The sequence below is a fragment of the Arachis hypogaea genome, chromosome 11 (assembly GCF_003086295.3).
Source record: "Arachis hypogaea cultivar Tifrunner chromosome 11, arahy.Tifrunner.gnm2.J5K5, whole genome shotgun sequence".
Taxonomy (NCBI): domain Eukaryota; kingdom Viridiplantae; phylum Streptophyta; class Magnoliopsida; order Fabales; family Fabaceae; genus Arachis; species Arachis hypogaea.
The window spans coordinates 59,433,564-59,457,884 of NC_092046.1; the positions used below are offsets into that span (position 1 = coordinate 59,433,564).

The 24,321-nt window shown below is 36.7% G+C and overlaps 1 protein-coding gene across 1 annotated transcript; it reads right to left on the reverse strand.

The window, feature by feature from the left end:
- Window positions 1–3,910: 3,910 nt before the first annotated feature.
- LOC112721400 (uncharacterized) lies at window positions 3,911–23,174 on the reverse strand. The gene is made up of 6 exons (XM_025772467.1): window positions 21,259–23,174; window positions 21,062–21,156; window positions 20,860–20,929; window positions 20,669–20,768; window positions 19,979–20,576; window positions 3,911–4,176 (listed from the first exon to the last, which is right to left on the reverse strand). Exons 1-6 carry the CDS (start codon window positions 23,172–23,174, stop codon window positions 3,911–3,913), a joined length of 3,045 nt encoding a protein of 1,014 aa, XP_025628252.1.
- Window positions 23,175–24,321: the final 1,147 nt, after the last annotated feature.

The following is a 24,321-nucleotide window of genomic DNA, read 5'->3' on the forward strand; positions in this document are numbered from 1 at the left end:
AATAAATATGTTACTAGTGTCATTTATGCTAGTAGCTCAGAAAATAATTTTTAGAGATGTTTTTGCAAGTGTTCTGATACATCTAGTTTTAGTAGTTATACACCTGAGATATTTTAATATTATTTTAATCCACCTCCAAGCCAACCAATCACAACTCACCCTACACCCACAAAACCCCCAAGGCTGGCTCATTTTCACTTTGTGGCCGAAAATAGGAAGAGAGAAAAAGAGAGAAAAGTTCTTAGTTCCAAATCTTCAAAGCTTGATTTCTGCTGAACTAAAACTCAAATCAAAATTCCAATCCGACCAAAATGATCCTCTCTTCTTTCTCTACATGATCATATGACTTATCAAGGCTGGAATCAAGGTGAGTTGGCTGCACCATCTCTCTTTTGATTCGGTTTCAAGGAAACATGCTTAAACATATGTTTTCTTGATGTTCTACCTTAGGAATCATGCTTAACTTGACTTGAGGGACAAGAAACGTGACTTTCTAGCAAGTCTAAGGTTAGAAATCACTTCCTAACATGCTGAGTGAGATTTGGTGAGTTGAGGGTTTTTGGATTTAAAGTTGTTCTTGATGTGATTTAGGAGGAAAAAGTGCTTAAGGACCACCTGAAAGTCTAACTGAATTAGGAGCAGCAAAACCAGGTAGGGTGTCACGAAATTAATCTTGATTATTTGTGTTTGAGCTGTGTGAATGTTGTATGATTTGGCTGTGCTAAAAATTGGTTGCATATATGATTGATTCTTGGTGAAAATTTGGTGAAATTTTGATGAAATTTGATGAAATTCAAGCTTTAAAGTTCATGTTCTTGGGGCAGCTGGAAAAATGAAACCCTAAGCTTAAATTGAGGTTCAATTTGTGTTGAAATCATGTAAAAAAGATGGGGTTTTAGTGGCTGCTAATTTATTATGAATTATAGTAAAAATCGGTTGCTGAAAAGACTGAAAAACGGGTAAAAACAGAGAAAGAATCTGAAGAATTTATGAAGAACATGAAGAACACTTTGAGTGTGATGAAGAACAATAAAGAACAAGCTTTAGATCCTTAAAAGGGCAAGGAAGTAAAATTTTTGGTGTTTAAGGGGTTATTTGGTAATTTCTGAAAGTTATGGTGGTAAAAGTAGAAATATTAAAAGTTACGGATGGTAAAAAGTGAATTTTAAAGGTTAAAAGTAAAAGGTAAGTTAATTTTAGAAAATTAATGATAAAATAATAAATAATAATAAAATATTAAATAATAATATTTAATTAAAAATAATATTATAATAAAATAATAAAATAATGCGAAAAAGGCAGTTTTCTGTAAAAGCTTCAAAAAGACAACTTTAAGCGCAGAATCTCATAATTACCTTCATAAAACACTTAGGGAGTGGTAAGAACATATTAAGGGAGGAAAAGATAAATAAAAGATAAAAAGTTGAAGAAAAGATAAAAGAAAATCGAAGAAAAAGCCTGTAAAGTTTTAATGACAGAAAAACAGACAGAAACTAGCGAACAAACTAGGGCAACATAGTTAGTCCTTGAGTTGCGACTAGGGTTAGGTACTATATGAAAAGTTAAACTGTTTCAGTATAGACTTAATGAACCTATACTTTGGACAGGCTAACTATTCATATCGAGATTTACATAAGCTTTAAGTACACATGTTAAACAGAGAAGTCAGAGCAGAGTAAAGAGATTAAGAGCAGAGGACTTATTGAAAAGTTAATTGTTGCTTGAGGCAACCCAAGAGATATTGTTTGCTTATTCGTTGCTTAATGCAACCCAAGAGATAATGTTTATTATCTGTTGCTTAAAGCAACCCAAGAGCTTCTGTAGGGAAACTAGGATACCTACAGCAATCTTCCGTTCCCAAGAGTATATTTCCTGCGAGTAGAAAGCAGAGGCTGTCTCAATAGAGCTGCTAATAATTATATGCGCATTTATTTGAACGGAAGATCGTATCTGGGAAATCGTGAACTCGTGACCGGATAAATGTCGGGAATGCAGGTGCTAACCGACACATGAGCTCATGGCCTGTACTAGGACTAGACATGCATCATTCTTGTCTGTGCATCATTCTATGTTGCATTCCTACTTGTGTGTGATCTATTTCTTTATGTTTGTTTGCTTGAGTGCTATGTCTGTGCTTTACCTTCTTGTATTCTTCTGCTTATGTTCTGTTCTTTATTTTTCTATCTATTTTTAACTTCTGTTTACTACTTTACTGTATTCTATTATCCATTTGCTAATCGAAAACGAACAAATGAACCTAACTAACAACCCCGACCTTACTAAGGACTCTCCAGTTCTTACCCCCTTCTCTCCCTTCCTCCCCCTCAGATGGAGATGGGCGTGATCTTCTATGAGTTCGAGGACCCTTACGTCTACGAGGATCCGATATATCATAGTTACTTCATTATGGGATTGGAGCCTCGTATTAGACGATATGCGTTACTTAATCGAGCTTTTCAACATCCTCTGTCTAGCCCGTACTTTGACCCCGATGCTCCTTATGACTTTCCCTTATCCTGGTTACATCTTGACGCACCTGGACATCCTTTTCCCGATGGTCTCGGACACTCTATACCAGCTGAACCTTTGAATGAGGTAGAACCTGAGCCTATCATTCCTGATGACCCCGAGTTAGCTGGTGACTATGTACCTGTGATACCACCAGAGTGGGACTTTCCCCCTGAGCCAATCCCTGACTTTCCACAGCCTGATGAGTCGGCACTACCGGATAACGGGGTAGCTCCGATATACGTGAATGGACCTGTGCTCGCGAATGGTTTTGTACATAGTGACAGCAATGTTTCTAGTGGATCTGAATGTATAGCTGTAGCCGCAGATGATGAGGAGGAGGAGGATCCCTGAGATAGAGATAGAGCAGAATGAGGAGATGGGCGAGCCTCACGACGATCTTCTGAACGGCCACGTATAGATATAGTTTGACAGCCGTAGGTGTATTCTTTTGATGACACTCTAGTCTGACATTATCTATTAGTTAGTCTCTCACTTGTGTTAGTACACCCGAGAGCTAGGAGCTATATAGTGGTTAGGCTAGCCTGGGCGCCAGTTTAGTGGCTTTTTGTATAGGCCAGGCCCTGGGAGTGTCATGTATATATTAGCTACGTAGGTTGACGAGGATGTAAACTGACTTGATCTTGTGTAAACGCTACATGTTTTGTTATAGTGTACATGATGTATATTATCTGCTATATTTCTATATTTCTCTATGCTTGCTTTTATTGCTCTCAATGTATGCTTGTTTATTTTACATTATCATCCGCAGCGAATAAAAAAAGTTACTCGTAAAATTGGCAACGTTCTAACAAGGCACAGGATCATATATTAAATAATAGATAATTGTTAGGAAGGACAAGTTAGTAACACTTAGCTTCTTGTATGACCATGGCATACTGGGAGTTGGGTCGTTACAACCTCAATCAATCGAGCTTCCATGCTCGCCAAATTAGCCTCTTTCTTTTTCAAATCCTCAACATCATTGGCATAGTTCTCTTTGGTCTCCTTCAATTGTTTTTCAGTTTCAGCCAACTTATTCTGGAGTTCGGTAACAGCACCTTTAGACTTACTCAACTCTTCTTTCAACAACAAAACCTCATTCTTCTCCACCAACACCTTTTTATGCTTCAGCTCTTGACTACGAGCTAAACTAGCTAACCTCAAACCAACCACCTACAAACCACAACAAAAAACAATAAAATACATAAGTAACTCCCAGCAAACAAAACAACCATAACACAATTACGAAGACATTACCTGCATATACTGACCAACAGCTATTTTGCCAACCTCATTCGCCAACGATACGTCAGCTTCAAACTGACAATGCTCATCGGCAATAGCCATATAGGGATACTCCTTCCCCCATACAGATATACCCTCACTATGTTCGGTCATTTCATGCAACTTTTTTCTGATTCACAACAAAAGCTTGAATCTCCTCTAAAGAAACACCTTGTTCCTTCTCGCTAGTATCCTCAGAAACATCGACCACGCTCGATTTCCTCTTCTTTGCAATCACCTTCCTCCGCCCCTGACGAGGTTGACTAACTTCTCCAGCTCCACCACCTTTTTTGCGATTGGACGACGATACCTCTTTCTCCAAGTTCTTACTTTTAAAACGCGACCTAAGTGAAGCAGCTGACACCCCCGGATACTTACCACCTGCAAATTCAAAAAGCAAAATAGCAGCTCAGTAAGGCTCAAATACACAAGTAAATCACTAACACATATACACAACTCACCCATATAATCTACCACAGCAGCCCTATTTTCCTCCCACTTTAACAGTTCAAACATTGAGATCAAATCTTTTCGATCAATTTGTTCCACCAAAAACTCAATTATACACACATTCCTCGGAGTTATAACTTCAGCCCCGATTATATTCTGGAGTTCCGAGCACCACCAAAGGGGAAACCTCTCAACCAAGAACTCGTCAATATAAAAAGGAAACTGATGAGCGGATAATTTATACGCTTTTTGGCATTGTTTTTAGTATGTTTTTAGTATATTTTAGTTAGTTTTTATTATATTTTATTAGTTTTTAAATAAAAATCACATTTCTGGACTTTACTATGAGTTTGTGTATTTTTCTATGATTTCAGGTATTTTCTGGCTGAAATTGAGGGACCTGAGCAAAAATCTGATTCAGAGGCTGAAAAAGGACTGCAGATGCTATTGGATTCTGACCTTCCTTCACTCGAAGTAGATTTTCTAGAGCTACAGAAGCCCAATTGGCGCGCTCTCAATTGCGTTGGAAAGTAGACATCCTGGGCTTTCCAGCAATATATAATAGTCTATACTTTGCCTGAGATTTGATGGCCCAAACTGGCGTTCCAAGTCAGCATAGAAATTCTGGCGTCAAAACGCCAGAACTAGCATAAAAGCTGGAGTTAAACGCCCAAACTGGCACAAAAGCTGGCGTTTAACTCCAAGAAAAGCCTCTACACGTGAAAGCTTCAACTCTCAGCCCAAGCACACACCAAGTGGGCCCTGACGTGGATTCTGCATCATTTACTCATTTCTGTAAATCTTAGGTTACTAGTTTTCTACAAATAGGACCTTTTGCTATTGTATTTTACACACTTGACAATACTTTTGATCTTGGTTCTTCTGGCTCCCTCTCTGGGGTCGAAGCTAATGATCACCATTATCACTTTTATATTTTCAACAGTGGAGTTTCTACACACCATAAATTAAGGTGTGGAACTCTGCTGTTCCTCATGAATTAATGCAAAGTACTATTGTTTTTCTATTTAACTCAAGCCTATTTCTGTTCTAAGATATCCATTCGTTCTTCAACATGATGAATGTGATGATCCGTGACACTCATCACCATTCTCACCTATGAATGTGTGCCTGACAACCACTTCCGTTCTACATGCAAACAAGCTTGAATGTGTATCTCTTGGGTTTCTAATCTAAGATTAGAACCTTTGTGGTATAGGCTAGAATCAATTGGCGGCCATTCCTGAGATCCGGAAAGTCAAAACCTTGTCTGTGGTATTCCGAGTAGGATCTGGGAAGGGATGACTGTGACGAGCTTCAAACTCGTGAGTGTTGGGCGTAGTGACAGACGCAAAAGGATCAATGGATCCTATTCCAACATGATCGAGAACCAACAGCTGATTAGCCATGCGGTGAATGCGCATTTGGAAAATTTTCACTGAGAGGACGGGAGGTAGCCATTGACAACGGTGAAACCCAACTTACAGCTTGCCATGAAAAGGAGTATGAATGATTGAAAGAAGGCAATAGGAAAGCAGAGGTTCAGAAGGAACAAAGCATCTTCATACGCTTATCTGAAATTCTCACCAATGAATTATATAAGTATCTCTATCCTATTTTATGTTTTATTCATATTTTAATTATCAATTCTCCATAACCATTTTAATCCGCCTGATTGAGATTTACAAGATGACCATAGCTTGCTTCAAACCGACAATCTCCGTGGGATCAACCCTTACTCACGTAAGGTTTATTACTTGGACGACCCAGTGCACTTGCTGGTTAGTTGTGCGGAGTTGTGGCAAAGAGTTGAGATTACAATTGTGCGTACCATGATGTTGGCGCCATTGATGATCACAATTTCGTGCACCAAGTTTTTCGTACCGTTGCTGGGGATTGTTTCAGTTTGGACAACTGATGGTTCATCTTGTTGCTCAGATTAGGTAATTTTATTTTATGTTTAAGCTTTTTACCTTTTAATTTTCGAAAAATTTCAAAAAAAAAATTTCAAAAATACAAAAAATTTTCTATTCTGTTCTTCAGAGTTTTTAAGAATGAATTCTAGAGTTTCATGATGATTTGTTGAAGTCTGGCTGGCTGTGAAGCCATGTCTAATCTTTTGGACCGAGGTTTCATCGTATCATCACAAGGGCTTGTTGATTTCTATCAATTTTGCTGTTGAGAGTAATGATCTGCTAAAGCTTGGCTAGCCATTGGCCATGTCTAGTGTTTTGGACCAAAGCTTTCACTGAAAGCTTGGCTAGCTAGTAAGCCATGTCTAATTCCTGGACCGAAGTTTTAGACTAACATTGCATGATTCCTGGAATTCTTATTAAAAATTTTGAATCTCTTTATTTTCTTTTCCATATAATTTTTGAAAAATCACAAAAAATTTTTTTATAAAATTTATAAAATCAAAAATATTTTATGTTTCTTGTTTGAGTCTAGTGTCTAATCTTAAGTTTGGTGTCAATTGCATTCTTCTTGCATTTTTTGAATATATGCATTATGTTCATCATTAATCTTCAAGTTGTTCTTGATGATTTCCTTGCTCTGATCTTTAAATTCTCTTGTTTTGCGTGTTTTGTTGTTTTTCATATGTGTTCTAAATTTGTTAGTGTCTCTAAAATGAAAATTTCTAAGTTTGGTGTCTTGCATGCATTGTGTATTTGATCTTAGTTTTACATGATTAGTTTCATTTTGTTGTTTCTCATCATTAAAAATTCAAACAAATTTTCAAAATTATGTCTTTTCAAGTCAATAATACAGAGAATTGAAGATTTAGAACATGCAGCAGAGGAATTATAGAGAAAAAGCTGGGCGTTCAAAACGCCCAGTGAGGAAGGAAAACTGGCATTTAAACGCCAGCTAGGGTACCTAGCTGGGCGTTAAACGCCCAAAAAGGTAGCATTTTGGGCGTTAAACGCCAGAATGGATGCCATTCTGGGCGTTTAACGCCAGGAGGACACTAAAGGGAAGATTTTGTTTTTAATTCAAATCTTTTTCAAATATTCATAATTTTTCAAAATCAAATCTTTTTCAAATCATATCTCTTCAATCATATCTTTTTAAAATCAATTTCTTTCCATTTTTTTAAATTATTATTATTTTCGAAAATCCTTGCTACAACTAATGATTTAATTCAAAATTTTCAAGTTGTTACTTGCCTATTAAGAAAGGATCAAATTTTAGAATCATATCTTTTAATTTCCTATTAGTCAAGTAATCAACTCTAATTTTAAAAAATTTCTCTTTTTAATTTGATTCTCAATCATATCTTCTCAATCATATCTTTTCAATCACATCTTTTTCAAAATTAATTTTCAATCATATCTTTTTCATTTCTAATTTCAAAATCTTTTCCAAAAAAAATTCACTTAATTTCTTTCCCAATCTTAGTTTTTGAAAATCATTTACCAAATTTTCAAAATTTCTTTTAATTATTTCAAAATCTTTTTACTTTAATTTCGAAAATTCTTCCCCTCTTCCCAAATTCTTCTATTTAAAGGACTAACACCTCTCCATTATTAGCAATTCAAACTATGTCCCTCTTGATAAGTTTGAATTCTCTCTTCTCTACCTCATCCTTCTATTTTTATTTTCCTCTGACACCTCAAGGAATTTCTATACTGTGACATAGAGGATTCCATATTTTCTTCTCCTCTCTTTTCATATGAGCAGAAGCAAGGACAAGGGCATTCTTGTTGAAGCTGATCCTGAACCTGAAAGGACCTTGAAGAGAAAGATAAAAGAAGCTAAAGTACAACCCTCTATAGAGGACCTAACAGAAACTTTCAAACAAGAAGAAGCCATGGCAGCCGAAAACAACAACAATGCCAACAATGCAAGGAAGGTGCTTGGTGACTTTACTGCACCTACTCCCGACTTCTATGGGAGAAGCATCTCAATCCCTGCCATTGGAGCAAACAACTCTGGGCTTAAGCCTCAATTAGTTTCTCTGATGCAACAGAATTGCAAGTTTCATGGACTTCCATTGGAAGATCCTCATCAGTTCCTAGATGAATTCTTGCAAATCTGTGACACTGTCAAGACCAATGGGGTTGATCTCGAGGTCTACAAGCTTATGCTCTTTCCCTTTGCCGTAAGAGACAGAGCTAGAACATGGTTGGATTCACAACCTAAAGAAAGCCTTAACTCTTGGGAAAAGCTAGTCAATGCCTTCTTGGCAAAGTTCTTTCCACCTCAAAAATTGAGCAAGCTTAGAGTGGAAGTCCAAACCTTCAGACAAAAGGAAGGTGAATCCCTCTATGAAGCTTGGAAAAGATACAAGCAATTGATCAAAAGGTGTCCTTCTGACATGCTTTCAGAATGGAGCATTATAGGTATCTTCTATGATGGTCTGTCTGAACTGTCCAAGATATCATTGGACAGCTCTGCTGGAGGATCTCTTCATCTGAAGAAGACGCCTGCAGAAGCTCAGGAACTCGTTGAAATGGTTGTAAATAACCAATTCATGTACACCTCTGGAAGGAATCCTGTGAATAATGGAACAAGTCAGAAGAAAAGAATTCTTGAGATTGATACTCTGAATGCCATATTGGCTCAGAACAAAATATTGACTCAGCAAGTAAATATGATTTTTCAGAGTCTGTTTGGAATGCAAGCAGCAACATTCAGTACCAAAGAAGCTTCATCTGAAGAAGAAGCTCATGATCCTGAGAACCCAGCAATGGAAACACATATAATCCTTCATGGAGAAATCATCCAAACCTCTCATGGAAGGATCAACAGAGGCCTCAACAAGTCTTCAACAACAATAATGGTGGAAGAAATAGGTTTAGCAATGGCAAACCTTTTCCATCATCTTCTCAGCAACAAACAGAGAATTCCAAGAAGAACCACTCTGAATTAGCAACTGTAGTCTCTGATTTAATTAAAACCACTCAAAGTTTCATGACTGAAACAAGTTCCTCCATTAGAAATTTGGAGGCACAAGTGGGTCAGCTGAGTAAGAAAGTTACTGAACTCCCTCCTAGTACTCTTCCAAGCAATACAGAAGAGAATCCAAAAGGAGAGTGCAAGGCCATCAACATAACCCACATGGCCAAACCTGAAGAGGAGGAAGAGGCAGTGATCTCCACTGAGGAAGACCTCAATGGACGTCCACTGGCCTCCAAGGAGTTCCCTAATGAGGAACCATGGGAATCTAAGGCTCACACTGAGACCATAGAGATTCCATTGAATTTACTTTTGCCATTCATGAGCTCTGATGAGTATTCTTCCTCTGAAGAGGATGAAGATGTTACTGAAGAACAAGTTTCTAAGTACCTTGGAGCAATCATGAAGCTAAATGCCAAGCTATTTGGTAATGAGACTTGGGAGGATGAACCCCCTTGCTCACTAAAGAACTGTATGACTTGACTAGGCAGAAATTACCTCTGAAGAGACAAGATCCTGGAAAGTTCTCAATACCTTGTACCATAGGCACCATGACCTTTGAGAAGGCTCTGTGTATCCTAGGGTCAAGCATAAACCTCATGCCTCTCTCTGTAATGGAGAAGCTAGGGATCCTTGAGGTACAAGCTGCAAGAATCTCACTAGAGATGGCAGACAATTCAAGGAAACAGGCTTATGGACTTGTAGAGGATGTCTTGGTAAAGGTTGAAAACCACTACATCCCTGCTAATTTCATAATCCTAGATACTGAGAAGTGTATGGATGAATCCATCATCCTTGGCAGACCCTTCCTAGCCACAGTAAAAGCTGTTATTGATGTTGACAGAGGAGAATTGATCCTTCAAGTGAATGAGGACTCCCTTGTGTTTAAGGCTCAAGGATCTCCCTCTGTAACCATGGAGAAAAAGCATGAAAAGCTTCTCTCAATGCAGAGTCAAACAAAACCCCCACATTCAAACTCTAAGTTTGGTGTTGGGAGGCCACAACCAAACTCTAAGTTTGGTGTTGAGAGGCCATCATCATGCTCTGAGTATCTGTGAGGCTCCATGAGAGCCCACTGTCAAGCTACTGACATTAAAGAAGCGCTTGTTGGGAGGCAACCCAATTTTACTTATCTATGTTAAATTTCTATTTTGCATTGTTATTTTATGTTTTCTGTAGGTTGATGATCATGTGAAGTCACAAAAACAATTGAAAAAGCAAAAACAAACTGAAAAATAGAATGAAAATAGCACACGCTGGAAGAGAAGCCTACTGGCGTTTAAACGCCAGTAAGGGCAGCAGAATGGGCGTTAAACGCCCAGTTTGGCACCATTCTGGGTGTTTAACGCCAGAAATGGGCACCAGATTGGCGTTTAATGCCAGAAAAGGGCAAGAAGCTGGCGTTAAATGCCAGAAATGGGCAGCAACCTGGCGTTTAACGCCAGGATTGGTAGCAAAGGGCGTTTTGCAAGCCTAATTGGTGTAGGGATGAGAAATTCTTGACACCTCAGGATCCGTGGACCCCACAGGATCCCCACCAACCTCAACTCACTCTCTCTCTTCTTTACACCTTTTCATAATACTCTTCCCCAAATACCCTTCACCAATCACCTCAATACCTCTTCCCCAAAAACCCCTCACCTATCAAATCCTACCCTCTTCTCCATAAACCCTTCACCAATCCACATCCATCCATCATAAACCCCACCTACCTCACCATTCAAATTCAAACTACTTTCCTTCCCAAACCCACCCATACATGGCCGAACCTTACCCTCTCCCCACTCCTATATAAACCCATCTTCACCCCTTCATTTTCACAAATCTTAAACACTACTTCTCCCCCTTGGCCAAAACACTAACCCCCCTCCATCTCCTCTATTTCTTCTTCCTCTACTCTCTTCCTTCTTCTTTTGCTCGAGGACGAGCAAACCTTCTAAGTTTGGTGTGGTAAAAGCGTTGCTTTTTGTTTTTCCATAACCATTTTTGGCACCTAAGGCCGGAGAAACCTCTAGAAAGAGGAAAGGAAAGGCAAAAGCTTCCACCTCTGAGTCATGGGAGATGGAGAGATTCATCTCAAGGGTACATCAAGACCACTTCTATGAAGTTGTGGCCAAGAAGAAGGTGATCCCCGAGGTCCTTTTCAAGCTCAAAAAGGGTGAATACTCAGAGATCCGACATGAGATTCGAAGAAGAGGTTGGGAAGTTCTCACCAACCCCATTCAACAAGTCGGAATCTTAATGGTTCAAGAGTTCTATGCCAATGCATGGATCACCAAGAACCATGATCAAAGTGTGAACCTGGACCCAAAGAATTGGCTTACAATAGTTCGGGGGAAATACTTAGATTTCAGTCCAGAAATTGTAAGGTTGGCATTCAACTTGCCCATGATGCAAGGAGATGCATGCCCCTACACTAGAAGGGTCAACTTTGATCAAAGGTTGGACCAAGTCCTCATAGACATTTGTGAAGTAGGTGCTCAACGGAAGAAAGATTCAAGAGGGAAGCCAGTTCAACTAAGAAGGCATGACCTCAAGTCCGTGGCTAGGGGATGGTTGGAGTTCATCCAACGCTCAATCATTCCCACTAGCAACTGGTTTGAAGTTACTATAGACCGGGCTATCATGGTCCATATCATCATGATTGGAGAGGAAGTAGAAGTTCATGAGGTTATATCCCTAGAACTCTACAAGGTGGAGGACAAGTCCTCTACTTTGTCAAGGTTAGCCTTCTCTCATCTCATTTGTCACCTTTGCAATTCAGCTGGAATTGATATAGAGGAAGACATCCTCATTGATGATGACAAGCCCATCACTAAGAAAAGGATGGAACAAACAAGAGATCCCACTCATGGACAAGAGCATGAGAAAATTCCTCATCATGAAATCCCTGAGATGCCTCAAGGGATGCATTTTCCTCCACAAAATTATTGGGAGCAAATTAACACCTCCCTAGGAGAATTAAGTTCCAATATGGGATAACTAAGGGTGGAACACCAAGAGCATTCTATCATCCTCCATGAAATTAGAGAAGATCAAAGAGTCATGAGGGAGGAGCAACAAAGGCAAGGAAGAGACATTGAGGAGCTCAAGCACTCCATAAGATCTTCAAGAGGAAGAACAAGCCACCATCACTAAGGTGGACCCGTTCTTTAATTTTCTTGTTCTTTATTTTTCTATTTTTCATTTCCTATGCTTTATGTTCTATCTATGTTTGTGTCCTTACTATATGATCATTAGTGTCTTAGTGTCTATGTCTTAAAGTTATGAATGTCCTATGAATCCATCACCTTTCTTAAAAGAAAAATGTTTTAATCAAAAAAAGAAAAAGAAGTGCATAAATTTCGAATTTTAAAACAGATTAATTATTTTGATGTGGTGGTAATACTTTTTGTTTTTCTGAATCAATGCTTGAACAGCGCATATTTTTAAATTTGTTGTCCATGAATGTTAAAATTGTTGGCTCTTGAAAGAATGATGAAAAAGGAGAAATGTTATTGATAATCTGAAAAATCAAAAAATTGATTCTTGAAGTAAGAAAAAGCAGTAAAAAGCTTGCAGAAAAAAATATATGCGAAAAAAAAAGAAGACAAGAAAAAGAAAGAAAAAGAAAAAAGCAAGCAGAAAAAGCCAATAGCTCTTTAAACCAAAAGGCAAGGGTAAAATAAAAAGGATCCAAGGCTTTGAGCATCAGTGGATAGGAGGGCCCACAGGAATAAAATCCTGGCCTAAGCGGCTGAACCAAGCTATCCCTAACCATGTGCTTGTGGCGTGAAGGTGTCAAGTGAAAGCTTGAGACTGAGCGGTTAAAGTCGTGGTCCAAAGCAAAAAAGAGTGTGCTTAAGAGCTCTGGACACCTCTAATTGGGGACTCTAGCAAAGCTGAGTCACAATCTGAAAAGGTTCACCCAGTTATGTGTCTGTGGCATTTATGTATCCGGTGGTAATACTGGAAAACAAAATGCTTAGGGTCACGGTCAAGACTCATAAAGTAACTGTGTTCAAGAATCAACATACTGAACTAGGAGAATCAATAACACTATCTGAATTCTAAGTTCCTATAGATGCCAATCATTCTGAACTTCAAGGGATAAAGTGAGATGCCAAAACTGTTCGAAAGCAAAAAGCTAATACCCCCGCTCATCTAATTAGGACTGATCTTCATAGATATTTTTGGAATTCATTGTATATTCTATTCTTTTTATCCTACTTTGTTTTTAGTTGCTTGGGGACAAGCAACAATTTAGGTTTGGTGTTGTGATGAGCGGATAATTTATACGCTTTTTGGCATTATTTTTAGTATGTTTTTAGTATATTTTAGTTAGTTTTTATTATATTTTTATTAGTTTTTAAATAAAAATCACATTTCTGGACTTTACTATGAGTTTGTGTATTTCTCTATGATTTCAGGTATTTTCTGGCTGAAATTGAAGGACCTGAGCAAAAATCTGATTCAGAGGCTGAAAAAGGACTGCAGATGTTGTTGGATTCTGACCTCCCTGCACTCAAAGTGGATTTTCTGGAGCTACAAAAACCCAATTGGCGCGATCTCAATTGCGTTGGAAAGTAGACATCTTGGGCTTTCTAGCAATATATAATAGTCCATACTTTGCCCGAGATTTGATGGCCCCAACCGGCGTTCCAAGTCAGCATAGAAATTCTAGCGTCAAAACGCCAGAACTGGCATAAAAGCTGGAGTTAAATGCCCAAACTGGCACAAAAGCTGGCGTTTAACTCCAAAAAAAGTCTCTACACGTGAAAGCTTCAACACTCAGCCCAAGCACACACCAAGTGGGCCCTGAAGTGGATTCTGCATCATTTACTCATTTCTGTAAACCCTAGGTTACTAGTTTTTTACAAATAGGACCTTTTGCTATTGTATTTTACACACTTGATCATACTTTTGATCTTGATTCTTCTGGTTCCCTCTCTGGAGCCGAAGCCAATGATCACCATTATCACTTTTGTATTTTCAATGGTGGAGTTTCTACACACCATAGATTAAGGTGTGGAGCTCTGCTGTTCCTCATGAATTAATGCAAAGTACTATTATTTTTCTATTCAACTCAAGCCTATTTCTATTCTAAGATATCCATTCATTTTTCAACATGATGAAAATGTGATGATCCGTGACACTCATCACCATTCTCACCTATGAACGCGTGCCTAACAACCACTTCCGTTCTACATGCAAACAAGCTTGAATGTGTATCTCTTGGATTTCTAATCTAAGATTAGAACCTTCGTGGTATAGGCTAGAATCAATTGGCGGCCATTCCTGAGATCCAAAAAGTCTAAACCTTTTCTGTGGTATTCCGAGTAGGATCTGGGTAGGGATGACTGTGATGAGCTTCAAACTCGCGAGTGTTGGGCGTAGTGACAGACGCAAAAGGATCAATATATCCTATTCCAACATGATCGAGAACCAACAGCTGATTAGCCATGCGGTGACAGCGCATTTGGAACATTTTTACTGAGAGGACGGGAGGTAGCCATTGACAATGGTGAAACCCAACATACAGCTTGCCATGGAAAGGAGTATGAATGATTGGAAGAATGCAATAGGAAAGCAGAGGTTCAGAAGGAACAAAGCATCTTCATACGCTTATCTAAAATTCTCACCAATGAATTACATAAGTATCTCTATCCTATTTTATGTTTTATTCATATTTTAATTATCAATTCTTCATAACCATTTGAATCCACCTGACTGAGATTTACAAGATGACCATAGCTTGCTTCAAACCAACAATCTCCGTGGGATCGACCCTTACTCACGTAAGGTTTATTACTTGGACGACCCAATGCACTTGCTGGTTAGTTGTGCGGAGTTGTGACAAAGATTTGAGATTACAATTGTGCGTACCATCATGTTGGCTCCATTGATGATCACAATTTCGTGCACCATAAACTCTTTTTCAACATTCCTCACCTTCACATACATCTCCTTAAAGTCCTTGAAAGAAGACTTATATAATTTGAAGATACCAAACCCAGGAGTGCTGTTCAGATTAACCCAACCCCCTTTCCAAACTCCTTTAGCTTGAAACAAAGAAAAAAATAAATCTGCAGAAGGATCCTCCTCAAGAAATTCCATCAGTATTTCGAAACAACGCAGAAATGCCCAACCATTGGGATGCAATTGTGAAGGAGCACAGTTTAGTTGCTTCAAAATTTGACATTCAAACACTGTAAATGGCAGCCTCACCCTCAGTTCTTCCAACACACAACTATGCATATAAAAATACTCAAACCCCTGCCCCCTATGATAAACCCTATCCTCACTACTGCATGGCAGCAACTCCACCTAAACCCCAGACCCTGGCCTCATGACTCTGCCAACATCAACCTCCTTCACAGCCGCATCATCCCGAAACAAAGACACCCGACCCTTCACATCCTCACTAACCCAGTCATAGGACCAATCAATCTCTTTTTTCTTCTCCTTCTCAAACCCCATAACCAAACCAGAACCAAAAGCAAAAACAAAGAAGGAAGAAGAAGACGAAAAATTACAAAATAAAATAAAAACCATGCATACCTCTTTTACTCATTCTGTTTTCAAAGAAGAAACACCAAGGGTCAGGGATAAGCAACTCAGTTCCCAAACCATTCACTTAACCACATTGTAAAGGTAACTACTTCCTCAATCACATCAAACGGTGCATTTTCTTTGGTAAAATAAGAGACTTTAATGATCCACTACTCTTTCTCTCTCCTCACCAAAAATGACAACACGACTCCCTACGTCACAAACATAAAGAATTTTTAATGAAGTAAGTTGAACTGGGGGCTCACTCAGCAACCTATCTCACCGAGTTATAACTCCTCAATAAGCTCAACCTGCTTCATTAAAAACTCTCCACAGGCTAAGCTTGGGGCTGTGATATGGTCATAATAAATGAGATATAACTCGGTGAAGTCCGTTACAAGCTCGACCACTTATGAGCTATAACTCGGCCCGATCCGTTATGAGCTCACCCATTCATGAGCTATAACTCAGTATAATTGATAAACCACTATTTTATGGTTTATCTTGTGCTCAATTGAGTGGTTTTTATCAACTCTTTACCCACTTATTCATATTATTCGCATGGTTTTACATTTGCCTTCCTAATTATGTGCTTTGATTGAAAACATGCTTCTTTGGCCTTAAGTTCCCTATGTTTAATCCTCTCTTATTACCATTAGATGCCTTGATATGTGTGTTAAGTGATTTCAGAGATTACAGGGTAGGAATGGCTCAGAGGATGGAAAGAAAGCATGTAAAAGTGGAAGGAATACAAGAAGTTGGAGAAATTGCTAAGCTGTCCAGCCTGACCTCTTCACACTCAAACGGCTATAACTTTAGCTACAGAAGTCCAAATGATTCAGTTTCAGTTGCGTTAGAAAGATAACGTCCGGAGCTTCGATTTGATATATAATTTGCCATAGTTTCTTTGACGCTAGGTGACGCGAACGCGTGCTCTACGCGGACGTGTCGCAGTTCCAAAAATCAGCGTGGCAGTTTTCTTCTCCAGCGATTTCTAGGTTGTTTTCGACCTAGTTTTCGGCCCAAAAAATACAGATTAGAGGCTATAAAGTGGGGGAATCTATTCATTCATAATAATAATCTCACAAATACACAATTTTAGGATTTAGATGTAGTTTTTAGAGAGAGAGGTTCTCTCCTCTCTCTTAGGATTAGGATTTAGGATTTCTTTGCTTTCAGGATTGTTTCTTTTTATCAGGTTCAATTTTCCTTTTATTTATTTTCCCAATTTAATTTATGAATATCCATGTTAGATTTGATTTCCTTTATTAATACAATTTGAGGTATTTCAGATTTATGATTTTTACTTAGCTTTTTATATTCTTGGCTTTAATTGATGAATTGATAAATTGGAGACCCTTGAGGTGGAAGACTCCAGAGTTAATTGGTGATTGGCTCTCTGGCCACTAACACTAATCCTTTCCAAGGGAGAGGATTAGGACTTGTGAATAGAAATTGGCTCCTAACTTAATTTTCCTTTATTTAGTAAAGGATAACCAAGTAGAGCAACAACCAATTACCATTACACTTGGAAAATTCAACAAGGATAGAACTTCCAATTAATCATTCTACCAGTCAAGGCTTTTTATTTAGATATATATATAAATCTCTTTTAATTTTTATTGATTCAATTTATAATTATATCTGTGCCCATTGCCCAAACTCCAAATTTTCCAGAAAACCCATAACCAATAATAACACACCTCCCTGCAATTCCTTGAGAAGACGACCCGAGGTTTAAATACTTCGGTTATCAATTTATTTAGGGGTTTGTTACTTGTGACAACCAAAACTTTTGTAAGAAAGGTTGATTGCTTGGTTTAGAAACTATACTTGCAACGAGAATTTATTATGAATTCTAAACCGTCAATCTTCAGTTCTTCAATAATCCGTTATAAGCTCGTCCATTCATGAGTCATAATTCAGTCAAATAAGTGCTTCCATCCTAACCGATAATATAACAGTATATGGGCAAAGAGACGTTATCTACCTTTTTATAAACGACCTTAATACCAAAAGCGTAACGGACAAATAGCCTACAATATAAAGCAAGGTAAAGTGTTCTTTTAAGATCATTCGAACAAGATAATATACTGACTTAAGTTTCGGAGTGCCTTTGCAGGTACACTCTATCACTACTAGAAATAAGGTTTTTTCGGACGAAAATTTCAAACGAATTTTAATCTGTCTGAATGACTTTTTCATTTCGGACAAATTTGAGACAAATGTTGAACAATTTTTAGTGGAGACATTGGAATAATATATTCTATCCTAAATTTGTCTAAATTTTGTCCCAAATTTTGGCGCCAAATTTTTTTTAGATGGCGCCAAAATTTTCATACAGATTAGCAACAAATTTTGGACAAAAACTATAATTCGTCCGTATTCCATCTGAATATGCGCAATAACTTCAGACGGATTTGGGACGCATTTTGAAAAATATTAATTCTATTCCAAATTTGTCTATAATTAGACTTAAATGCTTTTACTATAACTAACCCTTCGATGTAGACAAAAATTTTTTCCACAAATTTGGGACGAAAATAGCATCATTTGTAAATTTCGTTTGAAAGTTCATCAATTTTCAAACAGATTTCAAATATTTATTGAAAACTTTTAAAATTTAGTATAAAAATATTATTTATATTTTAAATTAGTCTATGATTTGTCCCAAATATTTTTACTATTCTAAAATAAAGTTTTTTTTCCTAAAATAACCTTAATTATATATAACTTATAAAAAGGTACAGTTTTTGTTTACACCTTTCAATTCCAAAATCTCTTAATCAAAATATGAAATAATCATCATACCAATTAACATCTTATTTATTATTATACATATTTTTAAAAACTGGATTAATAGATAGTTAGCGCTTATTTATGCAGGCTTTTTTTATATAAATAAATAAATAAAATATATTAATTCCCATAATACGCATGCAGAAAGCTTTACAAAAATGCGCAGGGCCATTGTTCGCAAAGCACCCACGAAATGAATTTAGTCGTCATCTCAGGAGGGGCGCACGCCAATTGGAACTTCTGGTGGGGAAGTCATTTTGTGCCTGACGCCAACAAAATGGGTACTTCTCGTGGGGCTACCATGAAATTTAGTTGGTTTATTTTTTAAATATATTTTTTAAAATATATTTTTTAATATTTTAAAAAATAAAATTATATTTTCATTAAATGTATGCTTTTGATTATTTAATTGGTTATTAAGTTAATAATTTATTTTTATATAATATCAAATATGAAATAAATTACAATCTTAAAATAATTAATTGAATCATTATAGATCAACCATTAAAATAAAAGACTAGTAAATTAATCTATTATTCATCATAACTCTTTTAATTCAGGTAGTACGTACTCAGTACTAAATAAAAAAAAATTTAACAAATATACTTATTCATTCCAAAATTTTAGAACTAAATTGACTATATTTTTATTAGTTTTTTTTCCTATCATTGTATATTTTATTTGACTTTTTTTTAGTTAAACTTGAGAGACTCTATCTTCTTTTTTTTTTTATATACTCTATCTTCTTATTTTTTTATTCTTTTATTTTTATTATATTTAATATTAAATTTCTTATACAAATTGTTATATACCATCTTATATTTAATTTTTATTTTTTTTAGTTACCTCATATTATTTTTTAATTTATTCTTTTAATTATTTACGTTATAATCATTCAAAATTTAATTTTTTAACAAATTTAAGATAAAGTATATCTAAAAGAATTACATATATAAAAATCTTAAAAATAAATTAGAAGAGTGCTAGGAGTCCAGCAAATTTTGTGATTTGTAGCCATCAATTAGTCATCAGTAGTGTTTTTAATGGTGTGAGATTACATCTAATGGTAATTACTCTTTTTTCTTTTGATGGTTAAATGCTGGCCAAATTTTAATAAAAGTGCTGGCCCCTAGACTTTCTCAATAAATTATATCCAATCTTCTAAAAAAATAGTCAAAATAAAATACAATAAAAAAATCACGTAAAATAAAAAAGTCATATACTTTTTCATAACATTAAGGTATATTAAAAATTTTAAAAAATACAAATAAATACATTTCTTAGTGGACTTTTTCATACTATTCATTTTGATCTTCATTCTCATTGTTCTCGTCGTCGTCGTCCTCGTCCTCGTTCTCATCCTCATCCATGTCTTCGTCCTCATCCCCAAGTAGCTTATCATCATCATCATCATCATCATCATCATCATCATCATCATTATCTTCTTCTTCTTCTTCTTCTTCTTCTTCTTCTTCTTCTTCTTCTTCTTCTTCTTCATATCTTGTACTATTGGTATCCAGTAAATCAACAATAATGTCAATATCATTTGAGATATGATTGTTAGATTGATTTGTGTCATCTTCTTGATATGCAAAATTCTCCGTTGTTTCAATCTCAATCTCACCTCTTGCTTTAGTCTTGAATACAAACCACCATTCTGCTTTTTCTCTGGTGTTGCTCATTGGATGAGGTGCAAAATATACTTGAATTGCTTTATGTGCAATGATAAACGGATCATATTTAACATATCGTCGATTCTTTCGAATCTGTATGATTCCATACTCTTTGTTTACTTTTGTTCCTTTGCCGATCGTGGGATCAAACCATTCACATTTAAATAGTACAACTCTTTTTAGTGGTAGCCCAGTATACTCAACTTGAATAATTTCATCAAGCTGACCATAGAAATCATTTTCATATTCACCATAACCTGTGCCTTTGACACATATTCCATAATTCTGAGTTGACTTTCCACTCGAGTGAGATCTTGTGTGAAACTTGAAGCCATTGACTTTGTAGATAGGCCAACATTTAACAATTCTCAAAGGACCCCATGCCAAAGAATGAATATTCGAATCTGTCACATTATTTAAAGGATCATGAACCTGTATTAAATAAGAACCAATAAGTTAGAATATAATATGTTATCTACCAAAAAATGTGTGTACAATAAGATCATCAAATCATGTTGACTTACATAATTTTTAAACCATTCTGCAAAATCCGCTTCAATAAATTGATCAACTTGTTCATCACTTAAAGTAATATGATCTTGGCGTATGAAGTCCACAAAGATCCTATAGTACATAAATTTCAAATAAATTAAAATTATTAATATCAAAAAATATTATTAATAGTAAGAATATATATAGGAAGATAAATACTCACTCAATATATGGCTTAATTTCATCACAGTTTATTAGTATATGATTCATGGCTGCACTGAATTCTTTGTCATCTAAATAACGAGTTTTGCATTCACCAACCAAACAACCAGGCAAATTAAAAATAGACAAATTTTGCTCAATTGAATCATCACTTTCATCATTTTGCTTTGCGTCGATGCTAGTTTGGTTAAAATAGTACTCACAAAAGTGAGAAATCTCCTCAATTAGGTATGATTCAACGATAGATCCTTCAACATGTGCTTTGTTCTTGACCTTTTTCTTAAGATGATGGAGAAACCTATCATGAAAAATTCATAACAAAAATCAAATAAAAAATAATTGGCTTCATAAAACAGTAAAAAGAAATTTGAGAATAAATATAGAGGTGTGACTAAGGTACCTCTCAAAAGGATACATCCATCTATATTGCACAGGACCACCGAGCAATGCTTCAAATGGCAAATGAATAGGTAGATGTTCCATTGAGTCAAAAAATCCAGGAGGAAAAATACATTCTAATTTGCATAGCACAATTGGAATATTTTCTTCAAGCTTATTGAGAACATCTTCTCGTAACGATGTTGAGCATAAATCTCGAAAAAATTGACTTAACTCTGTTATTGGCTTCCATATCTGCTCTGGCAATGAACTAAAAGCGATTGGGAGTAAACGTTCCATAAATATATGACAATCATGACTTTTCATTCCATATAACTTGCCCTCTTTCATGTCAACACATCTCCCTAAATTTGAAACATATCCATCAGGCATCCTTAACTCTTTCACCCATTCACATATTGCCCTCTTTTGCTGGAGGGTAAATGTGTAGTTTGCTTTGGGTTTTATAATTTTACCTCCACTTTGTACTGACAGTTCTAAACTTTTTCGCTTGCAGTATAATGACAGATCCATTCTAGCCTTTGCATTATCTTTAGTCTTCTCTTTAATGTCCATGACAGTATTGAATATATTATCAAATACATTCTTCTCAATATGCATTACATCAAGGTTATGACGGATTAAATTATGACGCCAATAAGGCAAATCCCAAAATATGCTTCTTTTGGTCCAATTATGCATACTTCCATATCCTTCTATCTCAAGTTGCTCAACATCACTTATCTTATCATAATTCTGAACTATATCCCATATTTGCTCTCCAGTCAATCTTGGCGGAGGTTCTGATCTTTCAATTCTATTCTTATAGAATGCATCCTTGTTTCTTCTAAACATGTGATTATCTGGCAAGAATTGTCTGTGGCAATCAAACCATGATGGCTTTCCCCCATTTTTTAATTGGAATGCCTTTGTTCGTTTCATACAGTATGGGCATGCTAGCCTGCCTGCTGTCATCCATCTAGATAACATTCCATATGCAGGAAAATCATTAATAGTCCACAACAATGCAGCTCGCATTACAAAATTTGACTTGGAATGAATATCATAAGTTAAAACGCCATCTTCCCATAGTAGTTTTAGCTCATCAATCAAGGGCTGTAGGTATACATCAATCCTAGTTTTGGGATTACGAGGACCAGGGATAATCATGGATAAAAACATGTAAGGAGTTTTAATGCACATAGAAGGAGGTAGGTTATAAGGAGTGACAATTATTGGCCAACATGAATATTGTTTACCAGATTGACCAAAAGGGGTGAATCCATCAGCACATAATCCTAGTCTGACATTGCGTGGTTCTTGAGAAAATTGTGGATGTTTTCTATCAAAATACTTCCATGCTTTTGAATCTGATGGATGCTCAATAACTCCTTTAAACTCGTGATCAAAATGCCATCGCATGTGAGGTGCTGTGTTCATTGAAGCATAAAGTCTTCTTAAACGAGGTATAAGCGGTAAATAGTGCATTCGTTTCAAAGGCACTTGTTTACCCTTTTTACCTATCTTATACCTTGGAGAATGACAAAATTTACATTCCTTTCTTGGTACATCATCCTCATTGTAATACAGCATACAACCATTAATGCAATAATCAATTTTATTGCTTTCCATGCCAAGTTTCGATACTAGCTTCTTTGCTTCATAAAAATTAGAGACAAGTAAGTTTTCCTTCGGCATCACTTCTTTCATAGCTTTCACGAAATCATCAAAGATTTGTTGAGATACATTCCCTTTAGCTTTTATACTCAACATTTTAACTGCCATTGATAATTCTGAATGATCAATACATCCCTCAAATAATGGGCGCTGAGCAGACTGTAATAAATCATAAAATTTTTTAGCTTCTGCATTCGGAGGCTCCTCCATGTGTTCTTCAAATTGACTCATCAATTCTGGTCCAGCAGCATCAACCACCATAGATTCATACGAATTTCTTATTGGCACATTAGCATGCGGAGAAGAACATGTACCTTTTTAATTATCATGATCTACATTCAAATGCAAAGGACTCTCTCCATGTGAATCCCAAAAATAAAACTTTATCAAAACCGCCTTTTAGTTTCAGGGGATTTAGTTCTTGAGTGCCTTCTCCCTCTACCTAGGTTACCTTGTCAAAAACCACACCTTTTTTCAGAATTGTCTTTTGGTTTCACGGTTTCCTGGTCAGTTCTTCATCTCCTTCTCCCTCCTTCTGCGTGCTCTGCCTCCGATCTGTGGTTGCCGCTCGTGCTTCGCGCTCCTTCTGCGTGCTCTGCCTCTGTCTTTGTGTTGCCGCTCGTGCTCTGCCTCCTGTCTCTGGTCTCAGACATCCACCACTCCAACCTCCAATCTCGCACCTCAGACAACCTCCACCATCGTCAATCGCACTCCCAGGTACCAGCCTTCACTTGCGAACAACCGCTCCGCCTCCTGCATGTGTTCGCCTCTGCCGGTCTAAAAACCTGCGCCCCTGCCAGCCTCAGACATCGTGCCCTCCTCTGTTCATTCTACTCCATAGGTAGCTTTAACACTTCACAACGCTCTTTTTGTTTTAGGTTTCCTTTCGTTTCAGCTATTCACATTCACCATCTTATTTGTATGATCATTATTGTGGGATTCGCATTATGCGTGGCAATGGCATTAGGTATTTCTAGTTTATGCTGCTTGAACTTTTTACTAAGATTGAGATATCATTTTCGGATCTTCACAGTGAGTTGAGGTATCTTTTGTATAAATTTGAATTTGTTCCAGTAATTGAAGTTCAAACCCTTTGTATCATTCATAGGATTTTGAGTAATTCGTTATATTGCTTTGTTTTTATCTAAATTGCATATTCTTAATGAGGACAGTATATATGTAAAAGTGTAGAGAGAAGCATCAGAAAAAAGTAGAGAGAAAGAAAAAAGTATGAGTCAACACACATTCTTTTTCATTTAGTTATGATGATTGATATGCTTGTTAAGTTTGTTTTTTTAATTTTGTTTGGTTATACTTGTTCCATGGGTGTTGTTACTTGTTAATATGTTAATATTGATGTTTTGGTTGCTTGATCTGATTAGACTGGGTTGCTACCTGAGTGATTCTG